The sequence below is a fragment of the Myotis lucifugus genome, unplaced genomic scaffold, assembly GCF_000147115.1.
Source record: "Myotis lucifugus unplaced genomic scaffold, Myoluc2.0 scaffold_19, whole genome shotgun sequence".
Classification (NCBI taxonomy): domain Eukaryota; kingdom Metazoa; phylum Chordata; class Mammalia; order Chiroptera; family Vespertilionidae; genus Myotis; species Myotis lucifugus.
Genome location: NW_005871067.1, coordinates 492,026 through 518,467, shown reverse-complemented (window position 1 = coordinate 518,467; position 26,442 = coordinate 492,026). Strand labels below are relative to the sequence as shown.

The 26,442-nt window shown below is 37.5% G+C and overlaps 1 protein-coding gene across 1 annotated transcript in view; it reads left to right on the top strand.

The window, feature by feature from the left end:
* Positions 1-26,014, top strand: part of UBL3 (ubiquitin like 3) — a 77,672-nt gene extending 51,658 nt beyond the window's left edge. Inside the window, exons 2-5 of the mRNA XM_006085459.3 lie at positions 8,793-8,901; positions 13,967-14,053; positions 22,485-22,562; positions 23,118-26,014. Coding sequence (XP_006085521.1) covers positions 8,793-8,901; positions 13,967-14,053; positions 22,485-22,562; positions 23,118-23,170 — 327 coding nt within the window. The 3' untranslated portion in view covers positions 23,171-26,014. The remainder of the gene's footprint in view (positions 1-8,792; positions 8,902-13,966; positions 14,054-22,484; positions 22,563-23,117) is intronic.
* The last annotated feature ends 428 nt before the right edge of the window (positions 26,015-26,442 follow it).

Sequence of the window (26,442 nt, the reverse complement as noted above, 5' to 3'; positions counted from 1 at the left end):
TTAATTCATTTTTGTAGCCCAGAAGCAATTCTTCATGTTCAGTACTCAAAAAATAATTTAATGAATAAATAGTTGGCATTTCATATAATTCAAGAAGTATTAATACTGCTTTGGAATATAGTGCTTCACCTTCATTTTAAAAATGAGTTAAATGTTCTGGAATTTTCCATTTCTCATAAAATGAGATGTTTTATTTGGGAAGTTAAGCTAGAGATCTCTCTGTCAGCCTCTTTACCTATCTTTCAGGATAGGTGTTTCTCCAATTAAAAATAGACTCCCACTGAGTTTTTACCCATAAAGATTTAATATTTCATATAAATTAGAATTGACATCCTGCTGAGTGCTAAGAAGAATGTAGAAAAAAATTCCATAGTTTTAATTCATTTGTCAAATCTCAGTGCACCTTGTTTATGATTCCATACTAGAAGTATATTCATAGACAAGAATTCAGTGTGTTTTCTTAGAGGTTAAAATGTGTTGTCATGAGTGCCTTAAAATAACTTCTTCATAAGTAGGACTACTCCCTTCCAGTGGGGAATATGAATATTTCTTGGCTTCCCTAATTTAATTTTGAATTTTTTTTCTACAATTAAAAATAAATTCAGTTTCATTATTTCATCCAAGATGGTTAGGTTCAGGAGGATTTATTGATGCCATCCCCTGTCAAACATATATCAGCAAGAGTGTGTGTGGATTGGGGTGGGGAGTGTAGGGCACCAAGCCTTACAAGCAGAAGGAGCAACCGGAGTAAAGGCCTTGAGGAACTGAAAGAAGATACCTGTGATTGGAGCATAGTGAGACCAAGAGTGGTCCAGATGATGATGGAGAATAACAGTGGAGACTATGGTGAGGAATTTGCTAGGGCCACCTGGTTCACTCTAGCAGAGTGGTGAGCAGCAGATACTAATTGTTAGCACACCTGGATTCAAATCTCACTCAGCTTCCCTACTTCCTAAAGTCTCTATAAACTCATTCCCACAACTCTAAAATGGTAGCAATACCTGCTTCAGAGCCTGGCTAGGTGGTGTGCACTACCTGAAATATAGTAAACCACACAACAAATGGCAGGCTGCTAGCACTTTACCTCTTTATTCACTGTACCATGCATACCCTACTCTGGATTCTAAGATTCACAGGCTTTTCTTTCTGTTACTTTTAAAATTCATTCAGCAAATATTTATTGGGCACTTAAAATTTTATATCCTAGCTAACTCTCTTTGCCTTAATTATATTTGTATGTCTTCCTCATAGCTTCAAGGTTATGAAATTCTCAAGCAGCAAGCATAGCATCTGCTTCAGAAAATGTTTGAATAAATGGACACCTAATAGAAAGTTTATGGAACATGATTACTATAATTTAGCATGCAGTTGTTTGGATAATTTGTTTTAAATCAGTCCTATGTAAAAAACAAAACAAAACATATTTCTTGTCGCCCTCATTTCATTTTACTTCAACAGAAATTTAAAACATGCCAGTTACAAATCCTTAACTCTAGAAAAATAGAAAATATGTTTTTTTTTATTTTCTATTTTCAAATTCACACATTTTTCTACTTTCAATTTCTAAATTCACACATTGCCTCAAAATAAGTTACTGTTAGGTTTATCTTTTTTCAAGATTAAGTAGCTACTTTAATACAGTAGTTTTTAAAGAACTATCTTCAAATGTAAATAAGACAGGTAAGTAAAGACAGACATATACCATATAAACTTTTAGCAAGTTGAATGCTTGCTTTTTTTTAAAAAAAAAAAATCTGTTTACTTTGAGATAATTATAGATTTACATGCCTTTATAGGAAATAGTAGAGAAATCCCATATATCCTTCACCTAGTTTTCCCTAGTGGTAATATCTTACATAACTGTGGTACAATAGCCCAATAGGAAATTGACACTGGTAAAATCCATAGACTTCATTCAGATTTCTCTAGTTTCCATGCACAGATTTGTGTCTGTGTGTGTATTTAGTTCTGTGCAGTTTTATCACATGTGCAGATTCATATGACTACTTACCACAGTAAGATACAGGATAGTTCCAGCACCAGGATCCCTTGTGTTTCCCTTTTGTAAGCACAGCCAGCTATGCCTCTTTCTCAAACCTGGCCACACAATTCATAATTGTGTCATTTCAAGAATATTATACAAATGGAATCAGTCTGTAATCTTTTGGGCTCCCTGTTTTTATTCAGTATAATCCCCTTGAGATAACTTGAGAGCTTTTAAAAAGTGATTTGTAAAGAAAGTCTAACATCTTTCCCACTGGGCCTATTGCCTGGTCTCTGGCAAAAAAGGTAGGAATTGGCATTACAAAGGCAAAGGTGCTTCCCTGGAATGTGAGGTAGAGTACCACATTACTCATGTTATTCAGAGACTCTCAGAGAAATTGGGATTTCCTTTTCTGATCTACTAGAGGCCTGGTGCACAACATTCACGCACTGGGCGGGGGCGGGTTAGCCTGGCCTGCACTCTCTTGCAGTCTGGGACCCCTTGGGGGATGTCCAACTGCTAGCCCAAGCCTGCTACCGCCACTGCTGCTGCACTCGCCAGCATTGAACTGGCTTCTGGCTGAGCAGTGCTCCCCCCATGGGAGCGCATTGACCACCGGGGGCAGCTCCTGCTTTGAGTGTCTGCCCCCTGGTAGTCAGTAAGCGTCATAGCGACCAGTCATTCTGCCACTCGGTCAATTTGCATATTAGGGTTTTATTATATAGGATGTGTTGATCTCTTGGTAGAAAATAGTCCTATTTCTTTTTTTTCCTTCTTCTTCTTCTATTAGTCCTATTTCTTTTAAAGGTCATGGTCCATCTCCATAATTGTCTGTTTAATGTCCAAAGACCATTCCAGTTAAGTCCATCTTTCATTCCCTCTCTCTCCATCCTCTTAATTTTTTTTAAATCCTGACCAATTGAAAACAAATCGCTGTTGAATTAAGTTTTAGGTGAGATTTTGCCAAATTGATGTAATCAATTTGACTGAAAACTTTTATTTTAAACTTAAAATTACATGCATGGAAGAGTTGTTGTTTCCATTTGCCTTACAGGAAATGATCATGGTAGTTCTACCTCACTAATAGTCTTGTTTTGATTTGTTTTGCTTCAAAAGTAATTATAAAATATATAATTCATTTGAATGATCTAAATGCCCTCCCTTGGGAATTTTATTACTTAATAGGAGCTCCATCTCATATTAAGTCATCCAGAGTCTTGATAGTTTTCTTTTTAGACAAGTATGTATATGTAGTATAGCATATTTTAAGCTGTAAATAGGAATATTGTTTCTAACTTGTTGTTGATATGTCAGGAATCCCACTACCTCACAACCAGAGGTTCTTTTAGAGTATTTTATAGATTGACTTAGCTTGGCTTCAAATAAGTAAAAAGGTCTTTCATTAATAAATATTTAAATAATTGGTACATTATCTTTTAAAGGAAAATAGCTCACAGTTGGAACTAAATCTATATCTCTATATCACTACCAAGAAGTTATTGTTATTCATCCCCATTCAACATAATGCACTGGCCCTGGCCATTTGATAAAATGCCCAGAATACTGAAGCCTAGATTTGAATCTTAGTGCTAATGTTTCCAGTCTGCATTTCCACTTGCATCTTGAAACTAAAGAAACTGAAATATTAGTCAAAAAATATTGGTTGAACACCTACTATGTTCCAGGCAATGTGTTACTTTCCTCATCAACTTAATTTTGTGGGTTTATTGATGTTAATTTAATGTTTGGACATAAGCTTCTTTCCTAAAGCAGTCTTTATCTGTTATTGTCAGTTTTAGGTAATTTTGACTGTAAGATTTGGTCATTTCTTAGAGTTATGTATTTATGGGCCTACTCTCACATCATCATATTTCCCTCCTTCTGCATTCTGCATAGGTGATTAGGTTTCCTCTAAGTAGATTTTAAAATCTTACCTCGCTTTTTGTTCTCATTTTGTAGTCCAAAGCCACTTCAAACTCTGCCACGAGTTACAAACTCAAATGTTTTCTGGGGCTACACAGGTATCCTAATATATATAAAGAGCTAGGTGCCATCACGATCGAATGGGCAACTGGTCACCATGAAGTGCATGGAGCACCTCTCGGTCCCCCCCTCCCCTGGCCCTTGAGCCTCTCACCATGACGGGGGGCTGGCGGCAGGGCAGGACTGGGGACTGTTGAGCGGTAGTGGCGGGCTGCTTCACGGGGTGGCCATGACTTACCAGAGCAGTCACCTGGGCAGCAGCAAGTTTCTCAAAGCAGTTGCGGGGCGGGGGACTTTTGCGAAGCGACGCTGTCACGGGGTGGGGGGAGCCTCGTGGAACAGTGGCGGGGCGGGGGAGTTTAGCGGAGCGTCCAATGGCAAGCTCTGTGGGGCGGCAGCAAGCTTCACTAAGCAATTGAGGGGTGGGGGGTGCCTCACGGAGCAGTTGCGGGGCTCGCGGAGCAGTCGAGGGGCCGTGAGCATCGCGGAGCGTGCCGGGGCGGGGAACTTCACCTAGCATCACAGGGCGGCAGAGGCCATGCAACCGAGGCCAGGCTAGACCTAGGGACCTTAACTACGCGCAATTTTGTGCTTACTGGGCCTCTAGTAATAAGTATATGAAGCAGGCCAGTGTAAAGTAAGTAGGAATTGATAGGGTCTGTGTAAACAAATTTTTTAGATAATTCATTTTCAAATAAGAAAGTGAAATATCAGTTTATTGGTGACAGTGATGTGTACCAGTTTTAAAATAGGAAATACTAAGAACTTTGCAGCATAAACCCAAATCCAGCTAGTGCTAATGCATTTCTGGGGTGAGGTATATGTATTGTTTTGTTTTAATTTATTGTGGACATCTTTCCATGTCAAATTACATAGATCTATATTTTATATCATTTAACAACTGTGCCAGTTTCTATTGTAAGGATGCATGATCATTTATTTTCCGTTCCCATGTTGATATTAGGAAAAATCTAAAATATGCTTTGATGTCACCATTACAGATTCTAAAGATTAAGTCATTTTTCTTTATTTTAAAATATCCTAGCAAATAAAGAGGGAATATGCTAATTGACCCTCACGCCATCGCAAATATGGCAGCACCCACAGCCAATAAGGAGGGAATATGCTAATTGACTGCCTTGTGCTCAAAGATGGCAATGCCCACAGCCACAAGATGGTGGCGCCCAGTCCCCTCAGCCCCACTGGGGTGGCAGGCGTGCAGCAAGGTGGGCCCGGCCTTGCCACGTGCCTGCTTCTGGAATCCCCCAGTCCCCTCAGCCCCCCAGCGGCCCAGGGCCGGCCCGAGGTGCAGGCAAGCCTCGGCTGTCAGCTGCCCAGCTGCTCAGGGCCGGCCCGAAGGGCAGGCAAGCATTAGATGTCAGCTGCCCAGCCAACACCCAAGGTACAGGCAAGCCTCAGATGGTGGCTGCCCAGCCACTCAGGGCCACCCGAGGCTCAGGTAACCAGGGCCAGCCGAGGCTTGCGCTGCCGGCAGTGGCAGCAGCAGAGGTGTGATGGGGGTGTCGCCTTCCCCTGATTGCTGGGTTGCCTCCCGGACTGTGAGAGAGGGCAGGCCGGGCTGAGGGACCTTCCTCCAGTGCATGAATTTTCATGCACCGGGCCTCTAGTAATTTCAATAAAAGTCTAGTAGAAATTATTTTTAAACTTAAAAGATTATTCTAAGAAATAGTAGATCATATCATTTGCATAATTTTTAGGAAGCTTTAATTTAGTTATATTTTTTTCCGGTTAAACAAATAAATTTAGCTGAACCATTTTGAGGATCACAATTTCTTGGGCATTGATGAATAACGGGCCCTTATACAGTAGTTTGAAGCCTAAAGAAGATTCTATGTAAATTCACAGCATAATATATATGTATCAACATTCACACATAAAGAGACAGCTACGAATAGTGATGTATCTGTTAGAACTAAAGTTCACATCATATTGTGTAGATGTCCTTGCTTTAAGAATCAGTCATTACTTGTTCATTATAGGAAATAAGTAAAGTGGTGATTTCTTACAGTTTAATCATTTTGGCAAACCACTACTTGAATTTAGTTCAAGTGGAACTTACTAAATTTCTGGATTATATCATTTCTTTATGGGAGTGTGATTTCATCAGTTTGCTTCCTGTATTAAGCCCTTTGGTCTAATTTCATTCTAGTCAGGAAAGATAGCAAGAAAGTTTTACTGGACATATATTAAGAGCTTTTCCTCTGGAATATAGACTTTTAAAAAACTTTTTTATTGAAATTGAAAGTATAATGCAGTTAGAATACATTTTCTAATTTGGAATCCAGTTCTACTTCATCTAATATGGAATCCAGTCACACCCATTGAATGTAGAATTGTTTGTGTGTAGCATTTTTTTAGATGAGATATTTTATAACTTTTAACACATTTTCAAAGTGGTGAGGTGCTGGGAGTGGCACTGGCCATCATGGTGGTAGATAGTAGATCAGTGCCCTGATGTCTTAATGATGCTGCAGCAGGCACCAATTTATTCATTGTAGCCTTTGCCATATTAAAGATGTTTTGGCATTTTTTTATAAGGAAAAAAATATTAGTAACTGAAGATGAGAGCTTGGGTAACTTGTGACCATTAGTAACTGAAGATGAGAGCTTAGGTAACTTGTGACCTGGCACAATTCAAACAGGTACAAGACATTCTCTATTCTTTATATATAAAGATGCTGGGCTAGTCCTAGGGCTCAGCTCTGGAGCAGACCCAACTTTTGGAAAGATCTTCTCTGCTATCTTAAAAGAGGGCCAGAAGTATAGAAAACCATACTTGTATTTCTTATATGGAAATGAATAGATGGTGTGGTTTAAAAAAATAATAATACCAAGTTAATTGTGGAAAAGATAAGAATTAAAAAGTTAAGCCCAGCCCACATGGCTAAGCATTGACCTATGAACCAGGAGGTCATAGTTCAATTCCCGGTCAGGGCACATGCCCAGGTTATGGGCTTGATCTCCATTGTTGAAGGCGTGCAGGAGGCAGCTGATCAGTGATTCTCTCTCATCACTGATGTTTCTATCTCTCTTTCCCTCTCTGAAATCAATAAAAATATATTTCAAAAAAATAATTAAAAAGTTAAGAATGGCATGTAAACAAATATATATTTAGTAAGAACGATAAATTCTTTGGATCTCAAAATTTTTAATTCTATTATCCACCTTAGGTTTTTCACTAAAAATCTGTATTCTTTGTCATATATAGATTCTCCTCCTCCTCCCTAGGAAAATATATCATCATGCATTTTGGATTAAAGTAACTGCTATCATTGATTCCTCTATTAACCATAATAAAGTTCTTTAAAGTTATAGTTTCTTGTTAATTTGATTAAGTTTCGAATGATTGTATAGGGTAAAATATTTTATATAATTTATTATTTTCTCTTTATTTTCTCTAAGAAGTAGATTATCAACTAAATTTTCTCCCATTTAGTGAAGTGAACTGTAGGGTCACCACTTTTCTTTAATTTTCAATGGAAAATATGCATTCTATACTAATAGTGATAACCTGAAAAAGTCCAATTCTGAATATTGTTGAAGTAAAATTTAAAGGCATAATGAATTTTGGTTTTCCTTTGTTCATGTATTGTGACAAATATGTCTGCTCCCCCTCATATATATTAAACTAGAAGCCCGGTGCACGAAATTTGTGCACGGGGGCAGGAGGGTGTGTCCATCAGCCTGACCTGCACCCTCTCCAATCTGGGAGCCCTCAGGGGATGTCCTACTGATGGCTTAGGCCCACTCCCTGTGGTTCTCTGCTCTCTGCATGGCCTGCCTGCTTCACACCGCAGCGACTGCCAAGCAGGCCGTGCTGGGTGCTGCCTGCGGGCAACACTTGCCTGCTCCCCGGTCGCCGTGGCGACGGCCAAGCAGGCTGTGCTGGGAGCTGCCTGCAGGCTGCTCTTCCCTGCTCCTGGGTCACTGCAGCGACAGCCAAGCAGGCCATGCTGGGAGCTGCCTGCGGACGGCGTTTGCCTGCTCCTGGGTCGCTGCGGTGATAGCCAAGCAGGCCATGCTGGGAGCTGCCTCCTACCTGCTGTCAGTCTCCACAGAGATGATGAGGTTAATTTGCATACTCATTCCTGATTGGCTGGTGAGCATAGCAGAGGGACGGTCAATTTACATGTTTCTCTTTTATTGTATAGGATATCCTATATAATAAAAGCCTAATATGCCAAATGTCCAGTCATCCAGTCATCCGTTCAACCAATCAAAGCATAATATGCTAGTGATATGCTAAGGCCACTCAACTACTCACTATGATGTGCACTGACCACTAGGGGGCAGACAGTCGATTGCTTGTCTAGTTGCTATGACATGCACTGACCACCAGGGGGCAGACGCTCCAACTGGTAGATTAGCTTGCTGCTGGGGTCCAGCCGATCGGGACTGAGCGACATGGGCCAGACACGCCCTGGAGCTCTCCCATGCTCCCTTCCCGGCTGGCCAACCTCCTGCGTCCTTCCCCGGCCCCAATCATGCACCGGTGGGGTCCCTCGGCCTGACCTGTACCCTCTCGCAATCTGGGACCCCTTGGGGATGTCGAAGAGCCGGTTTCGGCCCGATCCCACAGGCCAGGCCAAAGGACCCCACTGGTGCACAAATTAGTGCACCAGGCCTCTAGTTAGAAATAAAATTATATATCAAATTCCCATTCTCAAAAAATTTTTGCAGAGCTTAAGTTAAACACAAATGAGAAATTGGTAATAATTTAGAATATGATTGAAATAAAAAACTGAGTCATTTATTACTTTAAAATTTCAAGGTTTATATTAAAAGCATCATTGTCTTCTTTCAGATCAATTTGCGCCTCATCTTGGTAAGCGGAAAGACAAAAGAGTTCCTGTTTTCTCCGAATGACTCTGCTTCTGACATTGCCAAGCATGTGTATGACAATTGGCCAATGGGTGAGTGGTGTTTTTCCTATTGAGAATGAATAATGTTACTTCTTCATGCCCTTACCTTATTTCACAAACATTTTGAAAAAGTTTTAAATATCCTATATAATAAAGAGCTAATATGCTAATTAGACCAGACAGCAGAACAACTTTCCGGAACGACCAGTGGGCGGGGGGCGAGGCCTTGAGGCCAAGAGGTAGCCGGGGCTGCGAGGGCCGAGCCCCCTGCATGAATTTCGTGCATCAGGCCTCTAGTATAAGAGATAAAAGAACAAACTAATAGAGGGTATAAGGATCAAAGGTAAAGGGGACCACCTTCCCTATTTTGCTCTTCAGCTACCTCACTGCAAAATGGTAAAGGATCCACAATGCCAGGTCCTTGTTTTTGACTTAGAACTGCTTGATATAAATGAAAACTATTTTTAAAAGTAAAACATAATGTAGCAAACATACACTTTCATATAAGTAAACCCATTTATGCTGAAACACAAAGTAAAGGAAAAGAAAAACTACCTTAACAGATTATAATACATTCTCTTTGGTCTATTCTATACATAGCCTATTTAAAATTGAGTTTGACACAAAGTTAATTTCTAATTTATGTCACTTCATAAGTTTTCTGAACTACTTACAAGGTCAAGAAGGTATAAAGTCTATTTGTGCTTTGCATATTTAAGCTAGTATCCATGGCACCAAAATTGGGGGGTGTCATTTCTTCTTTTCTCTGGTTTTCTCTGTAATAAGACTCCATCTTGCCTTCCTAATGTGAGTCTTTAGCTTATGTTCTTCCTTTGAACTTTCCCCATGTTCTCTTGACCCTTTTATGGCATGTACCATAGTGATACGACTGTTTCAGCTGATTTCACTTAATTTTACTAGTCAAAGCAATTTGGACTTTTAAAGGACAAGACTTGTTTCAACAAAGAACACAGTATATACAAATGATTAAATTACTTCAGTGTCTCTCAACCTTAAATAATATATGGAATTTTTTTAGAGGAAGAAAATTCTTATAGATTCCTTAGTGCTGGCTTAAATTATTTTTATCACAATGTTTATTTTTAAAGATAGAAACATGAAACCCAGTTAAAACTCTTTATCCTTATTAACTCATATACCATAAAACTAAAACAGATCCACAAGGAAAATGCAAACATAACTCTAAAACCAATAATATTCAAATTAAAAACATTATTGTACCCTATGATGTATTTTTACTAAAACCAACTTAAGGCTTGCACCGTAAGTGTGGTACTGTTGACTTGGCGTGCATGTGTTCTTGCTTGGGGAATGAGGACACAGTCACCACAAAACCTTCATTCACACCGTGTACCAGATTGCCATTCAGCCTTCACTCAGCAACAATTGATTGATTATGTATTAAGTCAACCTCTGTTCTTTCATTGTTAGCCTCTTAACAATTAAAGAAGTCCTATTTGGCATCAGTTCAATCATAAACTTAAACACATACATGGGCTTTAAAATCCCAAGGCTGTATACTTGGTTATAAAGTGATTATTTGAATTATATAGAATATTTCTTCCAGATTATCATTAAAATGAAAACACAATTTAAAAATTCTTGAAGAGGACTTTCAGACCCTACGAATATGTCTTTGTGGATTCATAGATCTGAGTTTAAGAAACACTGAGACAAATACTTTGAAATACAAGATCTTTCTTCCCATTGGTAACCAAGGGTCAAGTCAGTGTTAGTCCTGAATCAGGGAGCTACTGAAGCTAAAGGTTATAGGTAAGAAGGGATTTCAGAAAAGATGAAGTGGGCTAAACTTGGGGCTCTTGGGATATTGGAATTTCCTCATAGCCAGGAGCCAGGCAGGACAGATAGCTGTCAGTATGAAAAGCATTTTTAAAATACCTGTTTAGTAGTGATGTTTTACTAAGTATGACACAACATTACTTTTGTGATTTTGGAGGAAAAGGAGGGTAAAGATAGATAGCTTTTGACATCTATGGATATTCTAGAAAAGATCACACAGAACAAAAAACAATCAGTCTCAAAAATTTATTTTTTGAGGGCAACATTGTAATTTGAGCTAAAAGATATACTTTTACCTTCATAATTGTTTGACTTGGATATTAAAATTAGTTTTAATTCCTTAGAATAGACTAATGGTAAACAAAGGTACAACCCAAGTGCAGGTCTTTGCCATAAATAGTTTCCCAAATGAATGAACCATCTACCAGCATTGGAAATTTATTGTATCAATCCTATGCTATGTACACACAAAAAGTTTTTGAAAATTTTTTTAGTTTTTATTGATTTTTAGGAGAGGAAGGGGGAGGGAGAGAGTGAGAAACATCTATGTGAGAGCAAAACATAGATTGGCTGCCTCCCGCATGCCCCCTACCCAAGATCAAGCCTGCAACCATGGCATATGCCCTGACCAGAATCAAACCAGCAACTTTTCCGTGCATGGATCAGTGCCTAACCAACTGAGCCACACCAGCCAGGGCAAAAGTTTTGAACCCAGCCTTTCCTCAGTTTGTCAGTTGTACTCAGCAATTTTAGACAATGCAGGGAATAAAAATAAATAATTTTTATTTTCTATAAAATATTTATGTTAAAAATCCATTTCTACATTGTATCACATAAATGCACCAAAAGTCAACAAATGTAGATATTTATTGTTGCTAGTAATAAAACTGTAGTAAAAGTTAAATCAGTCAAGAAAATACTTTGCACAATATGTTTTTGGAAGGAATTGGATTTTCTTGGTATAATCCTACGCAGTATAATGGAATATTGTTAGTAGTTGGAATAGTGCCACACATACCTACTGAATCGGAGGTTCAAAATATAATTTATTAAATATATGTTTCTATAGCTGAAATTGCTCCTTGAAGCATTGTTCTTCTGTAGTTCTCTAAATTTCAGATCCTCTGAGAGGGAAGGGAGATAGCCTATTAAATCAGTGGTGTATGCAGAAATCAGGACACTCTGTGTAAGATAATGAAATAGGAGGGTTGGGTAGGGTCTGGGAGGAGTTGGGAATAGGGGAAAATGGGAGATATCTGTAATACTATCAACAACAAAAATATATTAAAACAGAACAAAAAGATAATGAAATATGTGGCTTCAAGTTTCTGCAGCTCAAAAATGCTTTCCTGTGAATTGGACATTTGCTGTAATTTGTCTTCTATATCTATGAAACACTTGCCTCTTGACCAGAAATATTCTGATAAACCATAATTTTGGATGTGATGGATTCAGAGTAATCCATACCAAAGTGTTCAAGGCTTATTTGACCTTTCTTCTATAAGAGGAGGGATCTAGGAACTCTAGAGTCAGGAGTGAAGGCTTGCTGGGGGAGGGAAGAGGGACAAGAGAAAAGACTGGAGGAGTCTAGGGGAGGGGGAGGCGGGAGAAATTGCATTCATTTTTTCACTACCCAGTTTGTTGTGCTGAGTCACTGAGAGGCACTGGTTTTATCAAATTCATATTCATTATTTTGCATACACACACAAAAATGGCAAAAGGAAAGTGCTCTATTTAGCCCCATTCTCTGCTATCACTTCCTCTTCGGGATTGTTTTTAAAATATATTTTTATTGATTTCAGAGAGGAAGGAAGAGGGAGAGATAGAGATAGAAACATCAGTGATGAGAGAATCATTGATAAGCTGCCTCCTGCACAAGAGATAGAGATAGAAACATCAGTGATGAGAGAATCATTGATAAGCTGCCTCCTGCACGCCCCCTATTGGGGATCGAACCTGCAACCCAGGGAATATGCCCTGACCCGGAGTTGAACCAGTGACCTTCTGGTTCATAGGTCGACACTCAACCACTGAACCATACCGGCTAGGCTCTTTGGAATATTTTAAACTAGTCCGTGTGTTGAGAGTTATCATCTGATAATAGGAGCTTCTGTAAGAAACAAGCACATCATACTAGAATTGTTGAGAAAGATAATGATGGAAATCTCAAATCTCTATCAAAATCAGAGCTTAATTATATCGACAAGCTAGAGAAAATTACTAACCCCATAGCCTATCACATGCCAGTGTCCTTACACCATCATGTTAACAGAGTAGTGTTTCATAAGTTTCTTAAGTAGTGTTTCAAAATGAACTATTGTGTTACTCATCATGCCCCCACCAGTTTGTCTTTTGCTTTCTTTATGCACTTTCCATCATACCTTCTAATATATGGGGTGTTTTGTTTTTTTTCAAGTTTCTCTTAAGTAGTTTGGGTAAAGTGAATTAAAGTTGTGTCTTCTGTAATATTTATAAAATGGCTTCAAAAAGACAATAAAGTAATAAGTCACCATTGTCCAAAAGTAAACACAAATTTTTTGTTATTCTCTTTTAAAATTTTTGTTCTCCAGTTTTAGTGAGATATAATTTTTTTGTTATTCTCTATAGCAATATATTAATTCTTTTCAAAATCTATGTGAAACATATTGTTTCTAACCTCATGTTAACAGGTACAAATATTAGAATATTAAAATATCCTCTGTTAATTACTGGCAATTGAAATTAATTTTTAAATGATGTTTCTCTTCACCTGGGATTAGATTTTTTACAGCTTGTTTTTTGTTTGTTTGTTTTTAATTTTTAAACTTCAGAACTCTATTTTGGCACATGTTAGTGTTCTTAAAAAGCAAAAACTAGTCTTTCCACAGCTCCGACTATTTAAGGCGAAGAACTAGCAAGAACTGAGACCACGCCCTACTTGGTTTGGCTCAGTGGATAGAGCATCAGCCTACGGACTGAAGGGTCCCAGGTTTGATTCCGGCCAAGGGCACCTGCCTGGATTGCAGGCTTGATCCCCAGTAGGGGCATGCAGGAGGCAGCCAATCAATGATTCTCTCTCATCATTGATGTTTCTATCTCTCTTTCCCTCTCCCTTCCTCTCTGAAATCAATAAAGATACTAAAAAAAAAACTGAGCCCACAATGATTGCATGAGTAGTGCCTGCTTTTACTGAAGTGGAAGCTCCAAGTGTCTTCCTTGATGTATTCTACCTGTTTTGATCAGAAGTTTAGAACAATGCAGTAGTATTTTAATTTTGTGTTGAAATACACCTAACAAGTTCACTGGTTCTTTTCAGACTGGGAAGAAGAGCAGGTCAGCAGCCCAAATATTCTACGACTTATTTATCAAGGACGATTTCTACATGGAAATGTCACATTAGGAGGTAATATTTGCCTTTGTAATGGGATTTAATGTCTGTCTCATGGCAGCATTATCCATTTGTTTGTTTAATGCTAATGTCTGATTTTACTAAAAAATTTTAACTTCAAACTTAATGTGAATTCTGCCTAGTTTTTATGTCCACTTCTTTGTATTTTGCATTCTGTTAAATTTAATTTTAGCATTATAGTGTTTACTACCTTGTGAAATAAACTCTGTCCATAACTATCTTATAAATATAATCTTATTTACTTCTGGATAATATAATTTAAATGTAATATTTAAGTTAAAGCCAGACAAACTAGGAAAAAATTATAATTGGTTTTCAAATATAATGATGAAGGAATGTTTTCAGTTTGACTTTAACTGTTGTAATGGCCATTCATGCAAGAATAATGAGTAACATTAGAGAGACAGTCTCATACAGTGGCTGAAAGAGCAGATTTTAGAGCCAGACAGTCCACGTTGCACCCTGGCTCCACTGCTCACTGGCTGTGTAACCTTGGCAACTGACTTAACTGCTTTGTGTCCTAGTTTCCGCATAGTAAAATGGAATGGCCATAGCACCTGCCTCCTAGGTTGGGAGGGTTAAATTTTAGTGTGAAGCTTTTAGAACAGTGTTTGGCACATAGTAAACACTTGTTAGCAATTACTTCTCTTTACATGTGATTGGAGAAATGTAGCTCAATGGTGCCCCCTTATGGGTACATTTTCTACCATCATCAGGGTTTGTTTTGTTTTTAGTACATGTATTTCAGAAGTATTCTGATGATTAGAAATTTGTAAGCAATGAATGATCTACTTCAGCAGTTGCCAACCGGTGGTCCGCAGACCACTCGTGGTCCGTGAGGTCCAAAAGGTTGGTGACCGCTGATCTACTTTAATATATCTTCATTTAAATTACAATCTGACTTTTTTCTCTAAAACTAACATGAAATGTTTAATTTGTTTTTCCTTGAAGGTAGAATATTTTCATTCATTCCTTCAGCATATACTTAGTTCTATGTGCCAAAACTGTGCTAACCAGTTGAAGATATACCAGTAAAAGGTAAACAAGATAGAATCTCTTCCTTCAAGGTGCTCTAGTAATATATAGAAACAGATAAAATCCAATATTAAAATCTTGTGTGATCAGTGCTGGAGTAGCTAAGTGCAAATGATAAGTATAATAATATCAAGTAGGTAGAACATTTCAGGATAATTTTCACAAATACCACGTTTCAGTGGCAGTGTAATAACTGGTCTAAGGGGTGCTGCTACCTACTAAGAGATATCTGCCATTTCAAATACAGTTATTGGCTTGTAGTTCTTTTTATAGCTCTTTGTGTAGTTACATGGACCAACTCTTAGTGTAAGAATTGACCATTAGCTCCCTGGCTGTATTGGACATTCATTAAGGATGGGGCCATGTTTTAGTCTCTTTTTCAGTGTTTGTGTCTCACATAAGCTCTTGTACTGTTGATGGGTACATGTTGAGTGAAGTTAATCTATTGACAATGTAAATGAATCTTGAGACTCCGTTTCCCTTGAGTATTGATCTATATGAGCAATTTCCCACCAACTTGGATTCTTTATCTTTTTGTTATGCCCCACAGTTCCAACTATGGAATTAAAGATTGTGGAATTTGTGTTAAAGTCAAACTATTGATTTCATTCCTATTAAAATTAAAATTTTTACCAGTATTTTCTGGGAATTTTTTTGGAATAATTAACAGATTGACTTATTGCTATTGTCATACTGTGGTGCTGTCAGTGTTTTCAAAAACAAAATTAACCATCGCTGGTTTTAGTAATTTAGGCAAATAGCATAGGAGCATAACCTAGTCCTTTCAAGTTGATCAGTATATTTGGGTGTTTGATAAAGGTTGAGTAATATTCAACTATTTGGTTTTTTCATTGCAACTTTTCTTTTTAGTCTTCCTTTGTCCTTGAATGTGGATAATGAAGAAGACAGCACACAGGGTCATAGCAGCTGTCTTCCCATATTCTAATGGCAAGTGTGGGGAAGGCTTCACTTATGACTTTCTCTATAGCCCTGTGACTTAGATGTTGGACCAACAGCTGGAAGTCAAAGGCAGACAGATTTCTATTCAATACCAGAAGAATATTTGAACAGTGGCGCTGCCTAAAGAAAGAATGGACTTCCATGAGAAAGAGTGAGGTCCTTGTTATTGGTGACGTTCAAGCAGTGGGTGAATACAGCCATGGGTAGGGGTTAGTCATTATGTTAAACCAGGAGACCTGGGCATTCTCTGCCACTGTTGAGACTTTGTGGTTTAATAAGTTTCAGGTTTACTAGTAAATTTTTGTTAACAAGTTTCTTAAACATAGCCCTGAACCCCTTTTCTTAATCTCAGTTACATAGAATTTCAATCTGCTAAAGAAAAGGTGTGATAACAGCCTTACTAATTGGGGATAAAGAAGATCAGCTACAGGTTTGACGTTCAGTACATTCCATTCCAGATCAGTGTTTCCCAAAATGTGGATGAGCTGGTGAGCTTGAGACTTCCTTGGATACTCTTAACAGGCAGATTCTGCATGCCCTCTCTCCCTTCCATCTCCCATCTTCTACTGAATCGAAGTCCTGGGTGATGTTCATGTGAAGGTTGAAAACCTCTGTTCTGGATATTGTGCAGTTTCATAGCAGAAAGCAGAAGCATCCGCAGTGAAGGAAATACAAAGCATTTTGGATCCTTGTGCCCTCTTCCTTCAGCTTCTTTGATGCTATTAGTAGCAGTACCTATTCTTTCTAGTTAAAATTAAAATGGAGAAGGAAAACTATAGCCTCATCGGTCCAAGTTTTAGCTTCAAATGGCCAGCTTCTCAGCAGCTTTCCAGGCCTGCCCAACATTTCTCTAAATTGCCATCTCAGTTCTCTGCCCTGTTTCCTGAGATCCATTTTCCTTGCTGTCTCAAAAGGCTGATATTAATGATGGCCATGGCAACACATACTGATTGCATTCCTTGTGTCAAGCCCTGAACTAAGCACTTCCTTGGATTGTTTAATTTAGTCAATAGAACTATTAAGTGGCAGGTGACAGAATTACTATTTCCAATTTAAGTGAAGGAAATTGAGGCTTAGGGAGGGGAGGTCAGTAACAGACAACTCCTTTCACATGATTGGTGAATAGCAGAGGTGTGATTTTTACTCAGGTCTGACATACTAGAGTCAACAAGATGGTATGACAGTGATGCACAGCTGGGCATGTGTACATATTAAATTCAGTCAGGCTCTCCCAATACATTTAGTGACATTTTTAATATGACATCTTATTTGCATTTTAATATTAAGTCAGGTTTAGGAGATTATCCACAAAAAGGCCCTCCTTTTTCCATTATCATGTGTATTTATGGGCCATCATGCTTCATTTGAATTTCAGAAGTTAAGAGACTAGACCAAATAATGGCTAGCTAATTTTAAATAAGGTGGAAACTCACCTTGATTACATGAACTATTAAGATTGAAGATAATTGGGACTCTTTTAATCCACAAGTTGAACATCATCCAACAGAGTAAGATTTAAAAGACAGATAGCAAGCAGGAGGATCATACTTGCTAAGTAATGGTCCTAAGCCTGCCTTCAGTTTGTAATTAGGGAAGAGCAAGTAGTTTGGGATGTCAGAACTCAAAGGTCACAACGATGGAAATAACTCTAGAAGTTAGATACGCTGGATCTTCTAATTCTATATACAGAATAGCAAAGGAATGTACCATGAAACTTGATGTTTTATGGAACCTCTATACTGTTTTTCATAGTGGCTACATCAATTTACAGTCCCACCAACAGTACACTAAGTGTCCCCTTTTATCCACATCCTCGCCAACACTTGTTGTTTCTTGTCTTTTTTATGACAGCCATTCTAACAAGGTGTGTGATGATATCTCATTGTGGTTTTTATTTGCATTTCCCTGATATTTAGTGATGTTGAGCATCTTTTCACGTGTTTGTTCGCCATCTGTGTGTCTTCTTTGGAAAAATGCCTTTTCAGGTTTTCTGCCCATTTTTAAAATGGATTATTTGTTTTTTTATGCTGAGTTTTATAAGTTTTTTTTATATATTTTGGATGTTAACTCCTCATTAGGTATATCATTTGCAAATATTTTCTCCCTTTCGATAGGTTTCGTTTTTGTTTTGTTCATAGTTTCCTTTGCTGTACAAAAGCTTTTTCTTTAATGTAATCTTATTTATTTATGTTTTCATTTTGTTGCCCTTGCCTAAGGAGACACATCCAAAAATGTATTTCTAAGACCAATGTCAAAGAGTTGACTGCCTGTGTTTTCTTCTAGGAGTTTTATGGTTTCAGGTCTTAAATCAAGTCTTTCATCCATTTTGTGTTCATTTTTTTATATGGTATAACAAAGTGGTCCTGTTTAATTCTTTTGCTTATAGCTATCCCGTTTTCCCACCACCATTTATTGAAGACTTTTCCCCATTGTATATTCTTGCCTCCTTTGTTGTAAATTTAATTGACTATATAAGCATAGTTTTCTTTCTGTGCTCTTTATTCTGTTCCATGACCTATATGTCTGTTTTGTGCCAATACCATACAGTTTAGATTACTATAGCTTTGTAGTATAGTTTGAAATCACAGAGAGTGAGGTCTCTAACTTCAATTTCATTTACCTCTGCTCTGGTCTTTATTACTTCCTTCCTTCTACTAACTTTGGGCTTTGTTTTGTTTGTTTGTTTGTTTGTTTTTTCCTGCTTCCTTTAGTATAAGATTAGATTATTTGAGATTTTTTTTGTTTCTTGAGGTAGGCCTATATTGATGTAAACTTCCTCCTTAGAATGGCATTTGTTGCATGCCATAGATTTTGTAACATTTCCATTTTCATTTGTCTCAAGATATTTTTTTAATTTCTTCTTTGAATTCTTCATTGATCCATTGGTTTTTTGGTAGCATTATGTTCAGTCTTCACATATGTTCTTTCCAATTTTCCTCTTACAATTAATTTCTGGTTTCATGTCATTGTGGTCAGAAAAGATGCCTGATATGTTTTCAGTCTTTTTAAATTTATTGAAATGTTTTGTGGGCTAACATTTTATCTATCATGGAGAATGTTCATGTTCATTTAAAAAGAATGTGTATTCTACTGTTTGGGAATGGAAAGTTCTGTATATACCTATTAAGCCCATCTAGTCTAATGTTTCCTTATTGATTTTGTCTGGATGATCTGTCCATTGATGAAAGTAGGATGTTTCAGTCCCCTACTATTATTGTATTACTGCCAATCTCTCTCTTTATGTCTGTTAATATTTGCTGTATATATTTAGGTGCTCCTATGTTAGGTACATAGATTTTTGTGTTACATTCTCTAGTTGGATGATCTCTTTATTATGTCATAATCTTGTGTTTTGTTACAGTGTTTATTTTTTTTAAGTAAAGCTACCCAGCTTTCTTTTCATTTCCGTTTGCATGGAATATCTTTTTCCATCTACTTTCAGTCTGTGTGTATCTCTAGATCTGAAGTGAGTCTCTTATGGGTAGCATATGTGTGCATCTTTTTTTTTTTTTTTTTTATCCAGTCACCCACCCTATATCTTTTGAATGGAGCACTTAGTCCATTTACATTTAAAGTAATTATTGGTAGATAGGTACTTATTACCATTTTGTTTTAATACTTGCTTTATAAGTGGTTGGTCTACTACCTTTATTACATGTTTGCCCTTATTAGTGAGATTTTCTTTTCTTTTATATATTTTCTTATTTCTAGTTTTGGTCTTTTCTTTTCAAGCTTAAAGAATTGTCTTTAACATTTCTTGTAATGCTAGTTTAATGGTGATAAACTCCTTTAGCTTTTGCTTGTCTGAGAAACTATTTCTCCTTCAATTCCAAATGATAACCTTGCCTGGTAGAGTATTCTTAGTTGTAGGTTTTCCCCTTTTATCATGTTGAATATATCATGCCACTCCCTTCTGGCCTGCAAATTTTCTGTTGAAAAATCAGCTGTAAGTTTTTTGAGAGCTTCCTTCTAGGTAACTGTCTTTCTCTTGCTGCTTTTAAGAGTCTCTTTATCTTTAACATTTAAAAAATATATATTTCTATTGATTTCAGATAGTAAATGAGAGGGGGAGAGAGACAGAAACATCAGTGCTGAGAATCATTGATCAGCTGCCTCCTGGAGGTCCCATACTGGGAATTGAGCCCACAACCCCGATATGTGCCCTGACCAGAAATCGAACCATGACCTCCTGGTTCGTAAGTCGACACTCAACCAACGAGCCATACCGGCCGGGCTATCTTTAACTTTTAACATTTCAGTGAGTCTCTGGGTTCATCTTGTTTGAAACTCTTTATACTTCCTGGACTTGAATGTCATTTCCTTCACAAGGTTAGGGATGTTTTCAGCCATTGTTTCTTCAGATAGGTTTCTGTCCCTTTCTCTCCCCTCCCTCTGAGATTCATATGGTGTGAATGTTAATATGCTTGATGTTGTCCCAGGTGTCCCTTATGGCATCCTTATTCTTTTTAATTCCTTTTTTTTTTAATTTCCCAATTGGGTGATTTCCTTTATCCTGATTGTTGATACATTCTTCTGCATTTTCTGATCTGCTGTTGATTCCCTTTAGTGTATTTTTCATTTCAGTTGTTATAGTCTTCAGTTCTGATAGTTTTTTTTAAATCTTTTTTATCTCTTTGTTGGAGTTCTATACTTATCGGCAGAGTTTGATGAGCGTCTTTATGACTGTTACTTTGAACTCTTTATCTAGTAGACAGCTTACTTCCTTTTAGTTTAGTTCTGTTTGGGGGGCAATGTCCTTTTTGTTTGTTTGTAACATATGCTTTTGTCTCTTCATTTTGTCTTTTTCTATGCATTAGGAAGATGAGTTACATCTCCTGGCCTTGAAAAAGTGACCTTATTGAGAAGGTGTACTGTGGGGCCCGGTGGTAGAATCCTTTCTTTCTTTTTTTTTTTTAATATATTTTATTGATTTTTTTACAGAGAGGAAGGGAGAGGGAGAGAGAGTTAGAAACATCGATGAGAGAGAAACATCGATCAGCTGCCTCCTGCACACCCCCTACTGGGGATGTGCCCGCAACTAAGGTACATGCCCTTGACCGGAATCGAACCTGGGACCCTTGAGTCCGCAGGCCGATGCTCTATCCATTGAGCCAAACCGGTTAGGGCAAGTAGAATCCTTTCTTGTCACCAGAGCCAGATGCTCCAGAGATGTGGACTAGTGTGGCCTTCGGTTGTGGTTGGTCCCCAACTGCTAAGGACACACTGGCAGGCGAGGCTGGTTCCTGGCCCTCTGGCTGTGGCCTGGCCACAACTGTTGTGGGCATGCTGGTGTGCAGGGCAGCTCTTCGGTGTGAATGGCTTCGAGGCCCAGCTTTGACTACTGGAGATACATGAGTCTTCAGGGAAACACCAGAGTGGAATGAACATTCTTAGCAAGGTTAAAGAAGAGTGTCAGAAATGATGCCTGCCAGCATCAGACCAGCTAGGTGGAAGGAGAGTTTAAAAGGAGGGAAATGGTGCCCACCAGCACTCTTGCCCCTGGAGAAAGTTTCAGTAGATCCCTATCCCTCAAATTAGTCAGTGTATCACCTTCACGTACGGCCCAGATACTTTTCAAATTGCTACCTTTGTGCTCATTTCCTACAGCCCTTTGACTCTCCTAGGTGTAAGCTCCACTGGTTTTCATATTTTTGGGGGGCTCCTCTTCCTGGTGCAGGTCCTCTAGGCTGGGGCTAGGACCCCTCCCTCTTCAGAGGGGTACATCACAATTGTGATATCCCTCCCACTTGTGGGTGACCACACTGCAAGTGAGGGTAGGGTAGGTCCTGACTAGACTGAGTCTCTGCCCCTCCTACCCATCTTAATGTGGCTTTTTCTTTGTATCCGTAGTTGTAGGAAATTTGTTGTAAGTCTTCAGGCCATTCTCAAAGGTAGCTATTCTTTATATCGTTGTAGTTTTGATATCAGGGCGAGGAGGTGAGCTTTGGATCTTCCTACTCCACCATCTTGAACCTGAATTCTGAGCCTTGCTCTTGAATGCCAATTTAGCTTGTCTGTGAGATTGTTCCTTGTGGTTGATGCATTGTCCCTATAACATTGTCCCTGGTGCATTGTTTCCAGATCACCAAGTCACTGCCCTCCGAAATAATTTTTTTTTATTCCTTTTCTCCTCTTTTCTAAAGGTTATTTCCAATATTAACCAGTTATACATTTTCTTTTGTCGCCTTCTTTAAACAGTGTGGTTTATGTATCAAGCTAATGGCCATATCTGAACTTCTGAATTGTAAAAAATTATTTTTGATAATATTAACCTAATTTCATTTTTTAAGAGATACTCTATCCAGGATGCAGTTTAACCTGTTGAGGAAGTCATACAAAAAACAAAAAATGTATTAAATGGTTTCAGTTCTGGTTAGTGATTTCGATAAGTTGATGAATATGTAACAGATTGTCTTCTACTTTCACACAGCATTAAAACTTCCTTTTGGCAAAACAACAGTGATGCATTTGGTGGCCAGAGAGACATTGCCAGAGCCAAACTCTCAAGGTAAGCCAGGCGTTGGAGAAGGGTCTCACTTGAGCCACAGAGACAAGCATTCAAAAATGGCTCAGTTTTGCCCTAGCCAGTTGGTTCAGTGGATAGAGCATTGGCCTGCAGACTGAAGGGTCCCAGGTTCGATTCCAGCCAAGGGCACATATCTGGGTTGCGGACTCAATCCCCCAATGGGGGGCATGCAGGAGGCAGCCGATTAGTGGTTCTCGCTCATCATTGATGTTTCTATCTCTCTATCCCTCTCCCTTCCTCTCTGAAATCAATTAAAATATATATATATATATATATTTTTAAAGGCTCAGTTTTTCTTGAACAGGAATTCTTAGGGAAAGGAAGTTTTCATAGTTTATGAATAGAATGTGTTGAGCAAATAACCAGACATTCTCGAAATAGATTAAAATTAACAGCATTTATTATAGCTTTTTAATAGCAAAAAATGCAAACATTAAAAAAACACTATTATAATTCTTGTGTTGGGTGCCTTCCTTTCCACTTCCTACCTCCAATTGAAGCATTATTATAAACAAGGCTTTTCTTCATTTTCTCCAGGTCAGAGGAATCGTGAGAAGACTGGAGAGAGTAATTGTTGTGTAATCTTGTAAACACTGTCTGTTAAGTGTGATGTGATGTCATCCTTGTCTTTCATGCTGCTGGGACAGAGGAGACCCAACATTGCTTCAGAAACCCTTAGGAAGTCTGCCTGTAAAGCCATGGAATTGAATGATCACATGAACACTGTCATCTTCTCTCATGAAAGTAAAAAGAACCAAGAACATTTTTCACTATGATTTTCTATTCCTAGTATTTTTGTTTATGTTGAGCAGTTTTAAAATACTGGTTTTTGAATGCAGTCAATCTCCAACGGAAAAGTTAACCAAGTTACTTTTCATAGCAGAAGCCTTTCTGCTGCCACAAAAATTTTATCACCAGAACTAACAAATCAACTGTTCCAAATACAGTTTGCACTAAAAAAGTTTGACATTATTTTTTTCATCAGCAGAATTTATAGTGTAGTTTATGGTACCTAGAAATACTCATGTATACAATTCCACACTGGAAAACACTCAGCAGTTAATGTAGTTAATTACTGGGCCAACTGGAGAGGGGAAAAAATGGAAAAGAAACTAAAATGTTGGGTGAATTCTACCTAAGTCAGCTGTGGTGGCTGCACTGGCACGGACACTAAACTGGGTGTGACGATCTTCACCGCAGCAAGTGAAGAAACAAATGTGCCTGGTGTTTGAAGGACTCAGTAGAGAGCTGATGAGCAATTTGTTTTCCTGTAACACATGCACTCTTCAGTCATAAGTAACCGAATGCTAGTTCACACAGCACAAAAGGGATGAGTGTGCTTCCTAGCCTTAATGTGGAGGGGTAAGTTCTAATCACTCATAGACTTTCATGATTGGGCAGAAGTATTAGAAAACCTCATTTACTGTTCAATTTTATGTATTTGAATATCAGTAGATGGAATTTTTTCATAATTTTTCCTCATCTATAATTGTGTCCAGTGTCAGACTTATTCATTAGAGAGTTCAGATGAATTCTTAAAATTAAAAAATTCTCCATAATAACTGACTTCTTTCTTTATGTAGTTTGCATTTGGTATTAGTGCTTGCAGTTGTATTAAAATCAATTATTTTGTTTTAAATCAATAATTTAAAAATGAATATGCTAAAAACAATTTGCACAGCACTAAAGCATGAGCTAGTTTCATCTAAACCTGTAAAAATATAAAAGATTTTATATTTTTTCACTGGGGAGAAATTTTCTTCCTAGATGAAATTACAAATATGTGTAGATTATATTTAATAAAAAACTTATAAAATACCTAACTATAGAACTTAAATATAGATTGGCGTGTAGTATATAGAACAATAATCCATATTAATAACTTTAGCCTTTATAAAATGAAGTTGCAGGCTGACATGTTCTGTATTTAAATAAGTGTCCACGGTCCTTACAAACATTAAGTGTAAAGGTTTCAGATTGTCAGCTTTGTTTAAAGATAATCAGATTATTTTATTCATTGTTAATGCATTGATGAAAAGGCTTTATATGCAGTAGGTCTACAAAAATATTGTTCATACTGATAGAATTAAATTTGTATAGAGCAGAGTTTTAAAAATGAATGTAAATAGCACTAAACATTTTTTTCCGCAACCTGTACTTATAGATTCTTTCTGTAAACTAAATAAAAAAGTATCGTGCATTTCAGTGGTCATTCTAAAAGGTCTTGATTAGGTTAATAATTGTTTAAGTGCTGTCATTCATGTTACATTTGTCTTCTACTTTTATTTCTTAATCTTTAAAAATTTGTTTAATTACTATTCTATTGTTAGTTTTGGGAGTTATTTACAATGTATCTTTGATATTTAATCTGGTTAATTTGCGCACAGTCAAAACAATGGTTAGAATTATGTAGTCTCTGTTATCACTAAAATGTTATATTCAAGAGATGTTAAATATTTATATGCTTTGTTGACTAGCTCAAATGTGAGTTCTATTAGTGTTGACTAAAGAAGAATCTGGTAATTACTTAATTGGGCAATTTAGTCATGTATGGCTCTCTTCTTCTTTTGTAAAACAAACTACTGGTAATTATTTTTAATACCTATTTTAATTATATTTACTTTTCTGTTTTTCCATAGTTAAAAACTATCAGCTAATTGTGATTGAATTTTTACGACGGTTAAAAATATTCTCTACTGGTTTTTAATATATTTTTCTGTGTGCTCCCATGTTATACATTTCCCTCTCATAAGACCTCAATTTAAAGTTTGCAAAATGGATAAACTTGTTTATTATTAGAGAAAGAATTATGTCACTTAATATTTAATATCATTGTTGTGCAAATGAAAAAAAATAAAAAATAACAGTAAAATTATATACTGAAAACACCAAAAATATAGATGCCTTAATAGTATATTCATGAAAATACTCAGTTATCTCTTTAAAATAGTTCCTTGGACTGCCTGATGTCTGAAATATGATTGGTCATAGCCACGGCTACTACTGAAGGTCCCTCTGCCAAAACAACAGCTCACTTACCAAAAGGTGGAAGCTGCATAGACCCAGTAATGTAAATAAAGCCTGAATCATGGGCCTGTGACTCTGCCCAGCGCTTGGTATCTATCACACTTCTTTTACGTAAATTATCCTAGACTTTACGTGTTCTGGACAAGGCTAAGCTTTCCTTCACCATTAAGCCTCAGCATGTCTCCTTGATCTGAACTATTTGCTTTCTCTTCAAGATAAGTTGTATCTTATCCTGTCATGAAAAACATAGTATCTGACATTGTCATTCATATTAAATGAGGTTTTCTCATAACAAACATTTATCCTTAGTTTTATGTCATCTTGACCTTTGTTACAGTAATTTCTGTTAGCTGATTGTGGTAAACAATGTTTAATGTGAAAAGAAATTAAAAATTTCTTCATCTGTTGTAGGATACTTCCTTTAAATTATTCATAATTTTGGTGTATTTTCCTGTTCTTTATCTCTCTACTGTTTTTCTTTTTTCCCTTCAATTTACTTTATTACATTCTTCAGTAAAATCAGTATTGTGTGTGCCAGCCTTTATTCTTCTGAGAAGGGATCAACCAAAATTTAGTGTGCCATCCTTAATGGTAACTCACAGGCATGTCTTCAAGTTTTCCACTAACATTTCCATAGTATAGTCTCTTGTTAGCCAGACAGTGATTTGGGTGAGATGAGGGCTTGAGGGAAGAGTATAAAATCTAGAATTATGATGGACACAAAGTGCAGACTGCTGCCCATTATCCAGGCACACTTTCCCTGGCCCAGGCGGAAAAGGGATGTCAGTTACTCTACAATTTAAGTGATACCAAAGGAGTTGGTTGGGTAAGCACA